The sequence below is a fragment of the Anolis sagrei genome, chromosome 9, assembly GCF_037176765.1.
Source record: "Anolis sagrei isolate rAnoSag1 chromosome 9, rAnoSag1.mat, whole genome shotgun sequence".
Classification (NCBI taxonomy): Eukaryota; Metazoa; Chordata; class Lepidosauria; order Squamata; family Dactyloidae; genus Anolis; species Anolis sagrei.
Window position 1 is genome coordinate 12,578,805 of NC_090029.1, and position 19,263 is coordinate 12,598,067.

Consider the following 19,263-nt stretch of genomic DNA (forward strand, 5'->3'; position numbering starts at 1 on the left):
GATCCCACCTGCGTCACAGGCACGTTTGGTGGGGACGAGGGACAGGGCCTTTTCTGTGGTTGCCCCCCGACTTTGGAACGACCTCCCCAAAGACATTAGACTAGCACCCACGTTGGCAGTCTTTAGGAAGAATTTGAAGACCTGGCTATTCCGACATGCCTTTCCAGAATAGGATGCCCCAGCACTTTGTCCCAGAAGCACTTTACTAGAGTTTAAGACTCTCTGCACATGGCACTTGCCCAGAATCTCAATATACCTCCTGTCACACCCAGCACTTTTTTAACCTGTACCCATCACTGGCCCGGCCATGGTTTTTATTGTGTAATAGTGTAATGTTTTGCTATTGCTTATGTTTTTAATTTGCTTTGTTTTGTATTGTTCTGTGTTTTACTGCTGTTGTGTTAAGGCCTTGGCCTTTGTAAGCCGCATCGAGTCCCTCGGGAGATGCTAGCGGGGTACAAATAAAGTTTAATAATAATAATAATAACAATAATAATAATCCCCATGATGTGGCAAAGGAGCAGAGGCAGCTCTTAGGTGTTCCATCTGCTGAGTTCCCCCTCCTTTGCCATTTGCCCACAACATCAGGCCTTCTCCTTCAGCTCTGCAGCAGTTTTGTCACGTGCTCTGAATGTATCTCTGTGCAAAACCAGCCGATAAGGCTGCCGTCATATGTTGCAACAGCTGCTGAACCATGCTAGGAAGCCCTTCACAGAGAGAAGAAGGGTGTTTGCTATTCTCAAGGGCACGGCCCACAGATAATAATGCACAATCGTCACATGGGCCCAAGGAGGAAACATTGGCTGTTTTGTTTCTGATTATTCAGAGTTTTAAAAAAAAACCCACCCTGGAAACTCTGCGGAGTGGAGCTGGAAGGAGGTTCCTCCTAGAAGCACAGTGCACTCCAGTAACCTTCGAGCAGAGCAATGGCAGCCTGAGATTTTGCAATTGGGACTTTTGCTTTCAGAACGGAATTTGCCTCTTTGGTGGTTTACTTCCCTCACAAGTTGTCAAGCTGTCTTTCAGGCACTTTCATGGCTGTTTAGAAGACCTGGTGTGTGGACTGTGGTTTTGCATCCATTTTTAGAAACAGGAGAAGGCTGTTTCTGTGTCAAACCTGGACTTGAAATGAAGAAAAGGGTTCCAGTTTGTAGTTTAGCGGATAAAATGTAGATCTGGGCTGTGTTTTGTTCTGAATGGAATATGGGACACTAGTGGATCTTGGTTTTTGGTTTTATTTTTGAAACACTGCAAACTTCTTAAGCACCAAACTGGAGAATGAGCGATGGAACCGAAGCTTTTGCCCGACTAGTGAGATATGTTTTGCGCATTCTTCTGTGACAGTTGTTTTATTGCTTTTGGCTCATTCTTCACATGAGTTTGAGTTCATCCTGAGAATCTTAACCGAAAGGCAAGGAAGCTTTTTAAATGTGTGCTTTGCTTTCAGGGCTCTAGGACAAGGAATTCTATTTAACATGACAAAAATTCCAGTTAATTGCTGTAAGCGGGTTTCCTGCTTTGATGGGGTTCGGAAGCAAAGGAAATTAATCTTGGAAATACAGCTGCCTTGCCTCCCACCGTTTCTGTATGCTGCCCATGTATGCTGCCTTTTTTTCAATGGCACACAACATTTCTTTGAAGAGCGATGCAAGGTGATTTGCTAAGTCTTCGGGACTTGAAAGCTATAACCACGTTTATCTTCTGTCCTTTGCAGAAATTCTGTGTCTCATCTGAGACCGGGGAGAGGAAGCGGTGAAAACCGCAGGAGCATTTTCTATACCGAAGAGTGGGAGATGCTGGATCCCACGCCAAAGGATCTGGAGGAGTCGGTGGCTCAGGAAGAGAAGAGGAAGCTTGCAGCAGAACCCAGCAAAGGTGCTGGACATTCATTGCCAGGCTCCTTTCCCACCTAATAATGCAAGCATTTTCTTCCTATGCTTCTGTATCCATGATGGATATGTTCCTGGTTGGATTGCTCTTATGTGAAATTGTGAATACAACCAAATGCCATGAAACTCTTCCCTCACTTCTGCTCTACCACAGAGGTGCATTGGAGGACCTAGAGATTCCTAAAAAGATATCCTTTCTAGGGATTTTCTAGCTCCGCCAACACAATTCCGGGCTTAAGCTTCTAGGACAGTGATGGACAACCTTTAGAGCTTGGTGTGCTAAAACCCGCCAAAAAACTGAGCATAACTCAGGTGGGGTGTCACTTTGAGAAAAAAAAAACCAATATAACAAAAATATATTATTGTAATATATAACTGTATTTAATAAACCAAAGAACTAATTATTTAACTTACCTGCTTTTTTCTATGCCATATATCTCGGCATTATAGAAAAATGCTGGTGCAGGAGCCAAGGATGAAATGTCCTTCTCGGGGTGCGGCCCCATTCTACTGTGTATGCAACCAAATGAGGTTGCGTGTCATCGAAAATGGCTACGTGTGTCAGTGCTGACACACGTGTCATAGGTTCACCATCATGGTTCTAGGAGAAGTCTACCATGGAGAACCTGACTAATACCATATTGATTCAAGTGTCACGAGCCATTGAATGTCATGTGCACCTCAATTTTTAAAACCTAAAACCAAAACAAGTATTTGCTGCTGCACAAAAAGCAGCAAAAAGTTCTGTCTTTGTAGTCTCTCTCCCCCCCCCCCCCCATCCTGTTTAGGAATCCTTCTTTAAACACAAAAGAACACCAAACCTTCCAGCGAGGGAAAGGAAAACTTTGGGGTGCATCTAAGCTGCAGAATGAATCCTCTTTAATTGCTTTGGATCAATGCCATGGAATAATGGAGGCTTCAGTTTGATGAGGTCTTGAGCCTTCTCTGCCAAAGGATGCAAATGCCTCACCAAACTACAAATCCCAGGAGCCGACATAATTAAATCAGAGATGGTGTCCCTCAAAGAGGAGCTCCTGATGCGGCTTCCCACTAATGCTCAAGAAAGGTGAGCATTAGATTTGCGTAAAGAGGGCATGGAATGTGTTTCCTGAATTTGAGAAGCCTTCCATTTGTTCAGTTCTTTTTTGGGAAATCTTGTGGTTGATCTGGGAACAGCCATAGGAAACCTGTGCTTCTTTTGTTCAGATTGAGCCTTCGTTTTGCTCTAATATAACAACAACAACAACAACAACAACAACAACAACATTTTATTTGTACCCTGGTACCATCTCCCCAAGGGACTCAGTGCGGCTTACATGAGGCCCAGCCCGAATACAATACAAGCAAAACAACAACAGTACAAGCAATTAAAATAAAAACATAGACAATAAAATATACAACATTATCAATAAGACAACACGCAATTAAAAACAGTGGGAAGGCCAAATATAAAGTTAAAATGGAAATAATGCTGGGACATGGACGAAAGGTGATAATGGCATTTGTGGAAGGGCATACGAGCAGATCTAAAAAATGTAAAGTGCTTTGGAGGACAAAGTGCTATGGGATCATTATTCCGGGAAGGCACACTGGAACAACCATGTCTTCAAGCTCCTCCTGAAGACTGCCAGAGTTGGGGCCTGTCTGATGTCTTTAGGGAGTGAGTTCCAGAGTTGAGGGGCCACCACCGAAAAGGCCCTCTCTCTCGTCCCCACCAACCGCGCCTGCGATGCTGGTGGGATCGAGAGCAGGGCCTCCCCAGATGATCGAAGGGATCGTGTGGGTTCGTATACAGAGATCCGGTCACGATATGATATCGGTCACGATATGATATCAAGACCATGCCTGGTCTCAGGCTCCTAAAGGAGAACCTAAACTGGCAGGCAGTTGAACAACCTGAAAATGTATTTTTTTGTTCGGTTCTGCTTTGATCTAATGACCATGCACGGGCATGTAGGGTAACACACCGGCGATTCGCTCAGAGTTTGATCTGAACTGGGGAAAATGTGTATCCCATTCCTCAGGTCTGAGCGGCGCGGCGTTTCCGTTTGATTTTGGTCGCATTCCCCACAAGGCCAGGCGCCCCTTGAAGGACATGATTGGGTCCAGCAAGAACCGGAACAGCGCGGAGTCTCCTCCCATTGAGTGGAACGGGAACAAGTTTGCTTCCGAAATGCAGCTGAAGTTCCAGAGCCAGCAGGAGGAGCTAGAGGGGCTGAAGAAGGAGCTGGCCAGCCAGAAGGTACTTTTGAGTTACACAGAGCATGGGGCCTTCAAGCTGGAAGGGAGGGAGCACAAGGGCAGGGCCTTCAAAGGAGGGATTGATTCCATTCTCGAACAGGTCTTACAGTTAAGACAGTCTTCCTCATGTTTGGGTGGCTTTTTCTAATTTGAATGCACTGAGTCTTCTTCTCATCTCTGGAACAGCAGAAAAGAAGCTCACTGTCTTCTACCCAGCCCGATTTAAGCATGAGTTTTAAACTCACGTCCTGTGTTTTAGTCTCTGTCCTGTGTATTTAATATGTATTTTTACAATGGTTTTGTTGTTCTGTGACCTGCCTTGAGCCATGAGGAGAGGCGGGTAAGAAATAAATTGTTGTTGTTGTTGTTGTTGTTGTTGTTGTTGTTGTTGTTGTTATTATTATTATTATTATTATTATTATTACATTGCATCCCTTCAGGTATTCAAGGATAACTTTACATAATAATAATATAATAATAAAATAATAAAACTTTATTTGTACCCCTCTACCATCTCCCCAAGGGACTCGGTGCGGCTTACATGAGGCCGAGCCCACAATACAACAATAAACAATAACAACAATAATACAAAACAGTAAATAAACTCATAAGCAAAAATAAGCAATAATAAAGTGTGCTTAGGGACATATTGCTGGGAGTTTCCTTATTCTGGGAAGGCACACTGAAACAACCACGTTTTCAGGCTCCTCCTAAAGACTGCCAGAGTTGGGGCTTGCCTAATGTCCTTGGGGAGTGAGTTCCAGAGTCGAGGGGCCACCACCGAGAAGGCCCTCTCTCTCGTTCCCACCAATCACGCTTGTGGTGGTGGTGGGAACGTGAGCAGGGCTTCTCCAGATAATCGAAGAGATCATGTGGGTTCATACACAGAGATGCAGTCACGCAGGTAGACGGGTCCCAAACCATTTAGGGCTTTGTAGGTAAGCACCTGGACCTTGGATTGGGACCGGTAAATGAATGGCAGCCAATGGAGCTCCTTAAACAGAAGGGTTGACCTCTCAGTCACCCCAAATTCAAGATACCCAGTTGCCTATGTCCTTCCTCATAAGACTTGCTTTCCAGATCTTTGTCCATCTTTTTCCTGACTTGCTTTGCTCAGAACTGGACACAGGGCTATTATTATTCCAGGTGAGGCCAAAGCAGAAGAGAGTGGGAGTAGGACTTCCCTCAACCTGGACACTAGGCTCCAATTGAATTCTTCTCCCATGTATTTGAAGAAGAGAAATGCAACTTTTATTTATTTCTATCCCGCCCTTCTCCCTACAAGGGGACTCAGAGCGGCCTCACATAAGCATCATCGATGCTTACAACATATACATCAAAGAATACAGTAAAATCATCTTAAAACATCAAACACATCAGCCAATACATTCGTTTACCAGATAATATTAAAATGCCAGTAAAACCAAAAATCAAACTGGGAAATCCAGTGTCAGAACCCAAATTCCTTTCCTATTGTCATTATCATCTAATCAAATGCCTGGCTGCAGAGTCAGGTCTTCAGTTGTCTTCTAAAGGACAGGAGGGAGGTGGCCAACCAGATGGCCTTAGGGAGGGAATTCCACAGAGAGGGGGGGGGCACTGCCGAGAAGGCCCTGTCTCTCATCCATACCAACCACGTTCGCTAGAGTGGTGGGATCGAGAGCAGGGCCTTTCCTGACAATCTTAAGCTTCGTGATGGTTCATAGCAGGAGATACGTTTGGACAAGTAGTCTGGGTCAGAACTGTTCAGGGCTTTAAAGGTTAAAACCAGCACTTTGAATTGTGCTCGGAAGCTGATCGGTAGCCAGTGGAGCTGACACAACAGAGGAGTAGTACACTCCCTGTATGCCGCTCCAGTTAACAACATGGCTGCCAACCGTTGGACTAATTGAAGCTTCCGAGAAGTTATCAAAGGCAACCTCATGTAGAGAGCGTTGCAGTAGCCTATTCTGGATGTAACCAGAGCGTTGACCACCGTGGCCAAGTCAGATTTCCCAAGGAACGGGCACAGCTGGCGCACAAGTTTTAATTGTGCAAAAGCTCTCACGACCATTGCCGAGACCTGGGGTTCCAGGCTCAGCGCTGAGTTCAGGATCACTCCCAGACTGCGAACCTGTGTCTTCAGGGTGAGTGTAACCCCATCTAACACAGGTTGTAACCCTATCCTCTGTTCAGCCTTTCGACTGACCAAGAGTACTTCTGACTTGTCTGGATTAAGTTTTCAATCTGTTCGCCTTCATCCAGGCCGACAGAGCAGCCAAGCATAGGTTCAGGACCTAGCTTTCTGTCTTGTACTGTCGTGCTCATGCCACCCAGAATGTGCTTTCCCCTTGTGTCCAGCATCTGTTCCTTTCTCCCTTTCTAGGAACTCGTGCGGCTCCTGCAGCAGACGGTGAGGTCCTCCCAGTATGACAGATACTTTGCCGGCCACCTCTGTGATGACGGGCCCCCTAGTGAGAAGCTGGAGCTGCTCCACCAGAAGGATGGCCAGATCCTGGGCCTAAACAACCAGCTGGAGAGGCTGACCCTGGAGAAGGACAACCTGCAGGCCGAGATTCGGGGCCTGAAGGGCACGGTGGGCGAGCTGAACGAGCAGCTAAGCATGCTGATGGAGACCATCCAGGCCAAGGACGAGGTCATCGTGAAGCTGTCCCGGGAGCTGAGCGAGGGAGAGGCACAGGCCGTTTCCCCCTCTTCTCAGGGAGGGGCCACACCTAGCCCCTCGCCTTCTTCCACAAACCGAGACCCAGAGGAGCTCAACAGGCTGAAGGTAAGGGCATGGAACCCATTATAGGGGGCAGGTGGGCAGACCGTCTCAAAATACAGGCTGTCCCCAAGTGACAAACGTGTTGTAGGTCTGTTCTTAAGGTGAATATGTATGTAAGTTGGAACAGGGACCTTTGTTAAGTATCACGCCAGCCACACACACACATACATAGAGGCAGTCCTCAAGTGACGAACAGAAGAGGTTCTGTAGGTTTGTTCTTAAGGTGAATTTGTATTTCTTCTTCATGGAGTCTGTGAAATATGCACATATAGGTTATCTTCTGTGCATGCACAACTGTTCGGAACCTTCTAGATCTTTTAGATCAGTGTTTCTCAACCTTCCTCATGCCACAACCCCTTAATACGGTTCCTCATGTTGTGGTGACCCCCAACCATAAAATTATTTTTATTGCTACTTCAGAACTGTAATTTTGCTACTTTTATGAATCATAATGTAAATATCTGATATGCAGGATGTATTTTCATTCACTGGACCAAACTGGGCACAAATACCTGATACAGCCCAATTTGAACATTGGTGGGATTGGGGGTGGGGGTGGGGATTGATTTTGACATTTGGGAGTTGTAATTGCTGGGATTTATAGTTCACCTACAATCGAAGAGCATCTTGAACTCCACCAATGATGGAATTGAACCAGACTTTGGCATACATAACTCTCATGACCAACAGAAAATGCTGGAAGAAGCAAAGACCACCAGCACTGAAGCAATGGTCCTCCGCCATCAACTCCGCTGGCCTGGCCATGTTGCCCAGATGCCCGACCACCGTCTCCCAAAGCAGTTGCTCTACTCCAAACTCAAGAACGGAAAACCGAATGTTGGTGGACAGGAAAAGAGATTGAAAGATGGTTCAAAACCAACCTTAAAAACTCTGGCATAGACACTGAGAACTGGGAAGCCCTGGCCCTTGGGCACTCCAGTTGGAGGTCAGCTGTGACCAGCAGTGCTGCACAATTCGAGGAGGCACGAGTGGAAGGTGAAAGAGAGAAACGTGCCAGGAGGAAGGCACGTCAAGCCAACTCCGGCCGAGACCACCTTCCACCTGGAAACCAATGCCCTCACTGCGGAAGAAGATGCCACCTACAGACTCACAGCCACCTACAGACTCACAAGAATTCTGATCTTGGAAGACTATCCTATTCGGCCAACGAGGGATTGCCTAAGTAAATAAGTAAGTCGTTTGTAAGCAATGCACGAACCAGAGCTTGCTCCTTACTAAGGTGCCCTGCTTACTCTCACGGGGCTGCTTCAGTTTTTGAAGTGTCGCGAGACGTTTGTTGGTAGTAGTATCTCTTCTGGATTCTTCTGATTTTGTCAGTGTCTTTTCAGTCCTGTGTCTCTGGGTTCATCCCCTTTTTTCTTTCTGGGTTGGCAGGACAGTCTTCAGGGTTACAAAACCCAGAACAAATTTTTGAACAAGGAGATCTTGGAGCTTGCTGCCTTACGAAGAAATGCTGAAAACAGAGAAAGAGACTTGATGGTAAAGGTCAGTCGGAAGCTGCCGCTCATTTTGAAATGTGTAATAAATACCCAAAATGCAAATTTTAAAGAATCAAAACCTTTTAGTTGTGTCAGAAGAATGAATGAACTGCATTGGCTGTGACATACTAGAAGTCCAGACATCTCTGGGCCCATTCTTGATTATTTAGCGAAAGAGGAACATAGTATTGGGTTGTTGTAGGTTTTCCGGGCTATATGGCCCCAACCACAACATTATTTTTGTTGCGACTTCATAACTGTAATTTTGCTAATGTTATGAATTATAAATATCTTATATGTAGGATGTATTTTCATTCACTGGATCAAATTTGGCACAAATACTCAATATGCTCAAATTTGAATACTGGTGGGGTTGGGGGGAATAATTTTGTCATTTGGGAGTTGTAGTTACTGGGATTTATGGTTCATTTAAATTCAAAGAGCATTCTGAACTCCACCAACAATGCAACTGAACCAGACTTGGCATACATAACTCTCATGACCAAGAGAAAATACTGGAAGGATATGGTGGCATTGACCTTGAGTTTGGGAGCTGTAGTTCACCTACATCCAGAGAGCACTGTGAACTCAAACAATGATGTATCTGGATCAAACTTGGCATGGATACTCAATATGCCCAAATATAAACACTGGTGGAGTTTGGGGAAAATAAACCTTGACATTTGGGAGTTGTAGTTTCTGGAATTTATAGTTCACCTGCAATCAAAGAGCATTCTGAAGCCCACCAATGATAGAATTGGGCCAAACTTCCCACACAGAACCCCCATGACCAACAGAATATACTGTGTTTTCTGATGGTCTTTGGTGACCCCTCTGACGCCCCTCGAGACCCCCCCCCAGGGGTCTTGACCCCCAGGTTGAGAAACATGGCTCTAGAGCACAGTGGGAGAAAGTCACCAGCGGTTTTTCATTCAGTTGTTGGTTCCTTAAAGGTCTCAGATAATAATGCCATCTCTGCTTGGCCCTCTTCAACAAAGCTGCAGTAGGAACGCTGCCCCAGGTCAAGTCCTCCTTAACAAACTCCGTGATGCTCATGCTAAAATTCATGAATGCACAGCACAACTGTGTTCCTGCAAGTGTCTGTTTGAGATGGTCTCTTTACTATATTTTCCGCAGTACACCAGTCTTGAAGCCAAGCATTGCCAAGTGGAGAGCAAGTACCTGATCCTGCTGCAAGAGATGAAAGCGCCTGTTTGCTCCGAGGAGCAGAGCCCTCGCCACGAAGTGGTGGCCCAGCTCCTGGAAGATGCCTTGCGAGCTGACACCAGCGAGCAGCCAGAGGTCTTCAAGCCCCATATAGTCAGGTCAGCGCATGCTCTCGCTCCCTTCCTGTTTGGGAAGGAGTCTTCCATTTTGGCTCTGGAGCTGCAGCCATGGATGTACTCAGTGGCATTTGTTTGACTCTCTTTTCCACTCCCTGAGCTGCACATAATCCAGCCTTTTTCCCAATATGAAATCCAAATGTTTTTTATGTGCTGCCATCTCATATTATATTGGTTCTGTGGAAGCCATAGCAATGCCACGGTGATTTCAGATGATCTGTATTTCTGATTCTGTGCCCACCATTGTTTGAGTTCTGGATAAGTGCTGGCAAAGTTGAGAGGTGGAGCATTGGTTCTATCTGCATAACTCAAATCTTATTGGGTTATCCCACTGGCCCAAAACTCTGCAATGTGTAAACATAACTTTAGAGCCCAGAATGACTGTCACCAGGAGAATCCAGAACTGCTGGTCCAGAAAAAGTTATCTCAGAAAACTAAGTATGGCATTCATACTGAGGCTACCAAATTTGCTTTTATTTTACAGTTTGGGTCTAGGTAATCTGCAGGGCTGATTTTTCCCATATGAATATGTCTGGAGTTGGAGCTCTGAAAAAAGGATTTCCTTCCTTCCCATCACTTTCAGAGCCATTATTATCATGACGTTAATTAGAGTTTGTGAGTTTATTTTCAAGTTATCTGTCAACTTACGCCACAAATATCATAACTTTGTAACTTGTATGAATTGTTTTTTAATGTATTGTATATTGATGATGTATATTGTTTTATTTTATTGTATTGAACCCTATGTTGTTAGCCGGCCTGAGTCCCTCCTCGGAGATTAAAAACTCTAAAAACTCTAAATAAATAAATAAATAATGATGATAGTGATAATAACTTCTTATTTTATTTCTTACCCGTCTCTCCTTGTGGATCGAGGCGAGTTACATCTTAATTAAAACACATAAACATTGCAAAAAATCTATAAATACACATATTAAGATGTATTTCTATTAAATACTTATTAAAATACATGGAAGAGAGATTAAACACAAGACACAAATTTGGAATTAACGCTTCAAACTGGCTGGGTAGGATTTGGAGCATTCACATATTTCCTCCCCGGCCTGCATGGCACCCAAGGCGATGCACAACAAGAAGAACATATAGGTAGAAACTTCAGTAAAGAAACTGCAATTACTCTTTAAAAATAATCCTAGACCAAGGCAGTGAGGTGACCAGAGTAATACCAACTTCATATTAAGAAGTTAAGATCATAACAGCATCACTCTAAAAGGCTATCTGTGTATCACATGTGGCCCTCAAGACATTGCTCAGACTCGAGCTTCCATTAGCTCCTGCCAGTGGGGCCAGGGGTTGGGGATAATGGGAATTGGGGAGTTAAAAGGCCACAGATGATAATCCAAGGGTGTTGTAGGTTGAGTGTGCTGATTTACTGCACACCAGTGGTTTCCTCTTGTGCTTCAAACCAGAGATTGGCTTTCTAAGGTCCCTCGGACTCCATGAAGCACTGGCAGCATGTCGGCCCTGACAAAGCTGGCCCCGAAAGCAGCCTAACTGGCCCTAAAGGCAACTCTGGTTGCCTTTAGAGCCAGTTAAGCTGCTTTCAGAGCCAGCTTTGCCAGTGACGGCGTGCTGCCAGTGCTTCATCTTAGTCAACCCAGGCCCGATCAGGCGCGCTTTCTTATTCAGAGCATGTCGGTTGGTTAACCGCTTTGGCTTAACAAAGGGTTTACAGTGCAAGGGAGCAGCCAGCGGGAATGGAAATAAATCAGCACCAAATGCTTGGAAAGGCATTGCCTTGAGTGGCATGAGGACCTCTGCAAACTAGCGTGTGGCTTGTACATTTCATTTGTGCATTGGCATGGTTAAGGCCATGGTCCAGCTGACCTTCAATGTCACATTGCTTTTCTGAATGTTACAGTCTTTGGATGAGTGGAGGTGTCCAGTTGACCTGCCATATCCATGGCTATTTTCCACCTCACAAAAAATTCCCTAACGCTAACCCTGATTTGGCCATTTCCTGTGCTATTGTATGTAACATATGTAAGTCAGGCAGCCAGCTTGTTGTTTTAGTGCCAAGTAGACTCTCAGAATTACAGAATCCTAGAGTTGGAAGGGACCCACAATGGTCATCCAGTTCAACCCCCTTCTTTCTGCCAGGGAGCAAGATGCAATCCAAGCCCTCCTGACAGATGGCCGTCCAGCCTCTGCTTAAAAACCTCCAGAGAAGGAAGAAGCCTCCACTACTTTTTCAAAGGAGCAGTTCTGTCAAACAGCTCTTACCATCAGGAAGTTCTTCCTAGTGTTTAGGTGGAGTCTCATTTCCTGTAAATTGACTCTGAGTCATGATGATGATGATGATGATGATGATGATGATGATGATGATGATGATGATGAGTTCCTTGTGGCTCAGGGTTGGATAGAGCAATATTTACATCCCTGATCTCCATTGGTGAATTCCTCTCAGGTTCCTTTAGCCTTTTCTTTCTAAAGCAGTCATGGGCCAACTTTGGCTCTCCCTCCAGGTGTTCTGAACTTCAACTCCCACAATTCCTAACAGATGACTATGCCTACCCTAGAGGAAGCTTGCCACAGCCTTCCTTTGAGACTGAGAGAGTGTACCTTGCCCAGATTTGAACCTTGGCTTCCTAGACTCCTAGGCCAGTGTTCTCTACCATTCCTAATCCTGGTGCTGCTTTCCTTTTGTGCAGCGAGTACGACATCTACGGCTTCCGAACGATCCCAGAGGAGGAGGAGGAGGAGGCGCGGCTGGAGGCCAAGGTGCGGGCGCTGGACCTGAAATCCCTCTCACTGGCGGAGCACCAGGAGATGTCGGTGGGCGTCAAGTGGGAGAACTTCCTGGCTGGGACCCTGCATCGGGAGATGTCACGCTCACTGGAGCTGAAACAGCTGGTGCGCTCGGGGATCCCGCATGCACACCGCTCACAGCTGTGGAAGTGGTGCGTGGGACTCCACGCCAAGAAGTTCCGGGCCAGTGCCGACCCGGGCTATTTCCAAGGCCTGCTCCAGAACGCCCTCAGGAAGCAGAACCCGGCCTCCAAGCAGATCGAGTTGGACCTGCTCCGCACACTGCCCAACAACAAGCACTATTCCTCCCCAGCCTCTGAAGGCATCCAGAAGCTACGGAATGTGCTTCTTGCCTTCTCTTGGCGGAACCCGGACATCGGCTATTGCCAGGGGCTCAACAGGTAGGAGGCATTCCGCGAGAGGCCTGAATTGCATGGCTTGACACTTGCAGTGTGTGCGTGTGTGCAAGGGCTGCGTTAATGAGCTGATCGTATACATGCAGCAGTTCAGAGAGCAATGTGTGCACACTATGAGGACATTTCCTTGTTTTCCTGGACAGGTTGGCAGCCATTGCGCTCCTCTACTTGGAGGAGGAGGACGCCTTTTGGTGCCTTGTGACCATTGTAGAGGTCTTCATGCCCCGGGATTATTACACGAAGACTCTGCTGGGCTCCCAGGTATGATGCCTGAAAAGCTGGCCAGGGTTTCGGTGTGTGTGTGAGCCCTTGGGGTGCAGTTAAAGCAGCCAGGCAAAGCTAGGCTTGCCCATAGCTCTCTCCCCAGAGGGCCTTTCTAACACCCCTTGAGACGTATTGTCGAAGGCTTTCATGTCCGGAATTACTGGGTTGTTGTAGGTTTTCCGGGCTATATGGCCATGTTCTAGAGGCATTTTCTCCTGACATTTTGCCTGCATCTATGGCAAGCATCCTCAGAGGTAGTGAGGTCCATTTTCCTACTTCCAACAGACCTCACTACCTCTGAGGATGCTTACCATAGAGGCAGGCGAAACGTCAGGAGAAAATGCCTCTAGAACATGGTCATATAGCCCGGAAAACCTACAACCCACCACTTGAGACCTTGTGGTGCTGAATGAAAGCAGATACTGCCCACACTGTCATGGCTAGTACTGACAACAAGGAGCTGGAGGAAAGATTACTTCTCTCAGCCTTCGAGCTGGGCTCAAATACAGAGCAAGGGCAAGTGCAGCTAGAGACCAAAGAGGTCACTACTTTGGAACAGGAACAACGGCAACCCCAAGTGGACAATGGGAGATTTCCCTCTCCTGCAAGGGCAGAATTGGGACTTTGAGTTGGGAGACCAGGGGTTAAGTGCTCCAGACTGACTACAGCAAAGGACAGCTAGAATTCCTGTACAGAGATATAGTCCTTTGGCTGAGATGAGGAGCATTTTGAGAGCTCTGTATAAGTAGCTGAAGTCTGGAATAGCTAGCTGTTGGTAGCAACGTTGCTTTTGGAGCTGCAGCTACATTTCTGTGAGAAAACTGAGGGTCTGTCTGTAACTATCTCTGGAGACATATTGCTGTGCCTCATCTCTGGAGAACAGAAGGGAAGGTGAGGCTGAACTAACTCTCTGACATAGGAAAGGAGGTGTGTCCCTGAGAGGTATCAGTCGCACAAACAGGAAATAGCCCCATCCGAGAGTCCAGTCTCCACATTGGTTGCCATTTTTTAGTCCTTCCCACACTCCCAAGGCTGAGGCATTTTTGTCTGCCTCACCTGCCGCTCACTCTCCTTCCTCCTTGCAGGTGGACCAGAGGGTCTTCAAGGACCTGATGGGCGAGAAGCTGCCCCGCCTGGCCACCCACTTTGAGCTCCACCGGGTGGACTACAGCCTCATCACCTTCAACTGGTTCCTGGTGGTCTTCGTGGACAGCGTGGTCAGTGACATCCTCTTCCGGATCTGGGACGCCTTCCTCTATGAAGGACCCAAGGCAAGCGCCGGCCTCCCTGCCCTCCCTTGGCACTCAGAGCTCCTGCTACCATTCACTCACTTGTCATTTCCCCAAGAGAGAGAAAGTTGGGCAAGAGTAGGAGCAGTAGGCATATAACAACAACAACAGTAGAGAGAGATTTTCCAATAGAAATAAAAATAAGCTGGACTGGTGCATGAACACTAGGAAAATAATGATAATATTTATCTATATATATAGATATATAGATTGATATAGATAGATATTTTCCAATAAAAATAGATATAAGCTGGACTGGAGCATGAGAAGTAGGAATATATTAATAATAGTAATAATAATAGTAATACTAATATTTATAATAATAATATTTATAATAATAATAGTAATAATATTTATAGATATAGATATATAGATTGATATAGATAGATATTTCCCAATAAAAATAAATATAAGCTGGACTGGAGTATTAGCAGTAGGAATATAATAATAATAATAATAATAATAATAATAATGGTATGTAGATTTTTTTCCCAATAGAAATAAATATAAGCTGGACTGGAGCATGAGCAGCAGGATGATGATGATGATGATGATGATAATAGTAATAATAATAGTAATAATAATAGTAAAGAAAATGCAATGAAATAATGGAAAATTGAGTTGTTTGTGGGCAATGAAAGCTATGGAATTGTTAACATCAGGAGAGGAATTTTCCAGAGCAACTCTCTGTCACCATTGTTATTCACCATTGCAGTGATCCCGTTGTCATTAATTCTACAGAAAACAAACCTGGGCTACCAAACAGCAAGAAATTCACCAACAGTTTCCCATTTGCTGTACATGGATGATTTAAAGCAGGGGTCCTCAAACATTTTGAACAGGGGGGCAGTTTACTGTCCCTCAGACTGTTGGAGGGCTGGACTGTTGGCTCGTGGTCGACAAAAACTCTTTTCATAGAATCCTAGAGTTTGAAGGGACCTCTAAAGGCCATTTAGTCCAACCCCCTTCATTCTGCCTTCTTGCAGGGAAAGCACAAACAAAGCACACCCAACAGATGGTCATCAATCTGTCATTAGGTGTCGTTATTGTTATTGCTATTATTTGCTATTGTTTTATTTTGTGAGTTAATGTGTTGCTGCTGCTGCTGTTTTTGTTGTTGTATTTTGTTGTTGTATTCTCCATTTAGTTCAACCCCCTAAATTCTCCCATGACAGATAGCCTTAATATTATTATTATTATTATTATTATTATTAATAATAATAATAATAATAATAATAGAACTCGCAGGGAGCTCCAAAGGCTATCTAGTCCAACCCCCTTCTGTCTTCATGCAGCAAAAGCACAAAGTATAGTACCTCCTGGGCCTGGAAGTCAGTCAGTCTGTCAGCCAGATGAGCAGGCTGCTATGAGCAGAGGTCCTCCTCCGCTGCCTCGGCTGCAGCCTTCGCTCGCTGCTTACGCCAGCTCAGGTCTCTGCAGGTCAGCGGAGGCCTGCGGAGGCCTGCCCTGTCATAAACAGTGAGCAGAGGATGCAGCCGAGGCAGCGGAGGAGAACCTCCGCTTGCAGCGGTCTGCCTGCCTGACTTCCAGGGCTGCGCAGGCCAGTGCTGACTGCAGAGGCCTGCACTGAGCTCCGCGGCTGGCGAGCGCACCCGCCCCTTCCAGCAAGGCTTCCAATGAGATTGCCTCTGGCCTCTATCTTCAGCCTCCAGGAGCAGCGCGGCCCAACGTTCCGTTGGGCCCCAGATGGGCCCAGGAAGGAAGGAGATAGTATGAGGAAAAGGATCTTCAAGACCTTGGCCTGCACTTAAACACAATCGGCACTGACAAAATTACCATCTGCCAGCTGCAGCTGCGAAAGGGCACCCTACTGGGATCTGCTCACATTATTCGCCGATATATCACATAGTCCTAGACACTTGTAAGACTGTAGGTTTTATATAGCAATATTAAATGCTCACTCACAAGCCGGTTTTGCTTGGAAATGAATGTATTGCTTGTATCTCTTCAGCAAAGAAAGACACTACTGACTTTTTCCCACCACCACTTCCTTTTATACACCTTTCCTGCCCAACTCTCCCCTCTTCTCAGTTTCCTTATTAGAGCTTGTTGCATTACATGTTCCAATACAAGGTTTCCAGCGCCCTCTGCTGGCTTCAAAATGTAACAGAGAGAAAACTGAGGCAGCCAGGATGATTCAGTCAGGATGTCACGGAGGAAATTTGTGATGTCTTCATGCCGTCAGAAATTGACTCCTGACATCCGACATGTGATCCAATACAACAGCCAGCAGAGTGATCTTGTTTGCTGTGGACTCATCTTGTTGTTTTCCAAATAATAATATAGAAATGTAGCTATAGATGGATGTTTACCAATAGTAAAAATAAGCAGGACTGGAGCATGAGCAGTAGGAATATAATAACAACAGCAATAATAATGGTGATAATTATAATAGATAAGTAGAGAGGAGGGGATTTCCTAATAGAAATAAATATAAGCCAGACTGGAGCATGAGTAGTAGGAATATTATTACTATTACTCACCTCTCCATGTGGCTCTTGCTCATGCCCCACTGAAGATGAATTAGCATAGTTGCAAGTACCTTAATGAAATAGATTGAAAACATAATAAAACCATACAAAATAGAGGACATACCTTTCGACATAATTAAAAATAAATCATTTCTTAGGTTACATTCCAAGTTTCTCCAGAAACTAATGGGGTTCCCTAGATGTGTACCTTGCTAAGAGACAGGGCAAACCACTCTTGAAACCATGCCATGGACCAGAGCCATGCAATTTGGGCTGCACATGCATGTTCAAGCAGACACCAATAGCTATATTCCCTCTTTGTTATCAAATTGTTTTATTTCAGAATAGCATTCTTGGATTCTCAGAAAAATTGAAGCAATTGCCCTACCTTTAGAAGCACTCTTAATGGTCACAAATGTGGAAGCCTGCAAGTCAGTCAAGAGCAGACTTTTGGATCTTTGTTTCCAATTATCTGACTCTTGCGGCAAAGACAACTTGTTTGCCTACCACACCATTCATTCCATACGAGTGTAGTATTTTATTATGGCAGCTTATTATCTTTGCATTTTGATTAATCCCATCCAGAGGGGAACTTTGGCGACTGCAAGGTCCAGTGTATTACCCTTAGCTCTTTGGGATGGAATTCCTCCTCAATGGGTAGCTCAAGCAGCGGGAAACCTCAAAGACGGCCTCCCAATGAATCACATTTAATCCCCTCTTCTTTGACTCTTCCAGGTCATTTTCCGGTATGCGTTGGCACTCTTCAAATACAAAGAGGAGGAGATCTTAAAGCTGCAGGACTCCATGTCCATCTTCAAGTACCTCCGGTATTTCACCCACACGGTCCTTGATGCCAGGTAAGGAGGCTGAGAGGAGGGAATACAAAATGACATGCACAATGTGTGGGGATAAAGCTTCTTGAGTCAGCATGGGCCAACTGGGGGCCTCCCTCCAGGTCAGGGGTCCTCAAACTACAGCCCGCGGGCTGGACGTGGCCCCCGGGGGCATTTATCCGTCCCCTGGATGCACTGGGCCACCGCGCCCCAAAGGGCTGCCCCTTGGCAGGGGCACGGCCTTGCTGGGCGCCGCACAGGGCAGGCGGGAGGCTCTTTTCAAGGTAGACCTCGCTCGTCCTGCACAGCCTTCCTGCCTGTTTGGCGGGTGGGCGCACAGATGGCGTCATGCGAAAGGAGTTTGTTAATTAAAGGGGCTTTTTACATGACCCGTTTGCGGGCCCACCCGCCAAACAGGCAGGAAGGCACCCCACGGCCGCAGCAAAAAAAGAAAGGGACCGGCACTGTCTGAAGCTTGGTGCCCTATCAAAGCACGCATGCATGCACATACACAGCTTCCTTCTCTGTGTTTCTCTATCACACACACAGCCAAAATGAGCCACCAACTTCCCAACCAATGCTTCTCCCAAACCCTGGAACTAAACTGCTCAAGGGGAGCTGTGCGCAGAGGAGAGAAGGAAAGCATCCCAAATCCTCCTCCAGCCCCCTCTCCACCTCCCCTGACTTGGGACTGAAAGGCTTCTGATCCCAGGACAAACTCCCTTCCAAGGAAAAGGGAGTAAGAGCTCACCCTCAGCCCAACGACCCTCTCTCAAATTTCTCCTTCCAGACTTTCCATCCGGTGCGCTTTTCTCCCACTCTTCCCCGGCTTGGAAGAGGGGGAGGAAAGAAGTCATTCAAACACCCATGCCTGCTGTGTGTATGCGCTTTAAAGCTCTTTCCGTGTATTGGGGGGGAGAGAGATGGGGAGGAAGGAGTCAGGGACATGCAAATGATAAGCAAATCGAAGGAGACAAAAAAGAAGCATTAAAAACATGTAAAAGGAAGGAATTTCTTCCCTCTCCTCTTTTGCTCTATTCCTTTCTTTTTCTCTCTTCCCCCCCCCCCCACCTTCTTTCCCCCTTCCTTTTCTCTTTCTCCCTCTTTTCTCTCTCCCTTTCTCCTCTCCTTTTTAAATCCCTTTCTTTTCTCCCTCCTCCTTTCCCTCCCTCTCTCCTTCTTTCTCCGGTGCTACCACCACTACCAAAGCAGCTTTCAGGAAGAAGAAGAGGAGGGAGGAGGAGGAAGAGGAGAGAAAGGCCAGAGGAGCAAGGCTGCTGCTGCTGCTGCGTCTCCAACAATGCTGCTTCTGCCACTCCTGGTGGCTGGTGGGCAGGCGGGGGAGGGACCTACTGTCCTCCTCTTCCTCTCCTTCCTCCTCTTCCAAAACAGCAGCAGCAAGAACAACACGACGTTCAGCCTGCAAAGGCTGACTGGCCACCTGACAGGAGTGCCTTGATT

At 46.2% G+C, this 19,263-nt stretch overlaps 1 protein-coding gene across 1 annotated transcript in view; it reads left to right on the forward strand.

The window, feature by feature from the left end:
• Positions 1-19,263, forward strand: part of TBC1D2B (TBC1 domain family member 2B) — a 41,125-nt gene that overhangs the window by 17,016 nt on the left and 4,846 nt on the right. The window contains exons 4-12 of the mRNA XM_060755684.2: positions 1,715-1,875; positions 3,914-4,131; positions 6,496-6,900; positions 8,293-8,403; positions 9,534-9,721; positions 12,412-12,909; positions 13,068-13,185; positions 14,274-14,459; positions 17,705-17,826. Coding sequence (XP_060611667.2) covers positions 1,715-1,875; positions 3,914-4,131; positions 6,496-6,900; positions 8,293-8,403; positions 9,534-9,721; positions 12,412-12,909; positions 13,068-13,185; positions 14,274-14,459; positions 17,705-17,826 — 2,007 coding nt within the window. The remainder of the gene's footprint in view (positions 1-1,714; positions 1,876-3,913; positions 4,132-6,495; positions 6,901-8,292; positions 8,404-9,533; positions 9,722-12,411; positions 12,910-13,067; positions 13,186-14,273; positions 14,460-17,704; positions 17,827-19,263) is intronic.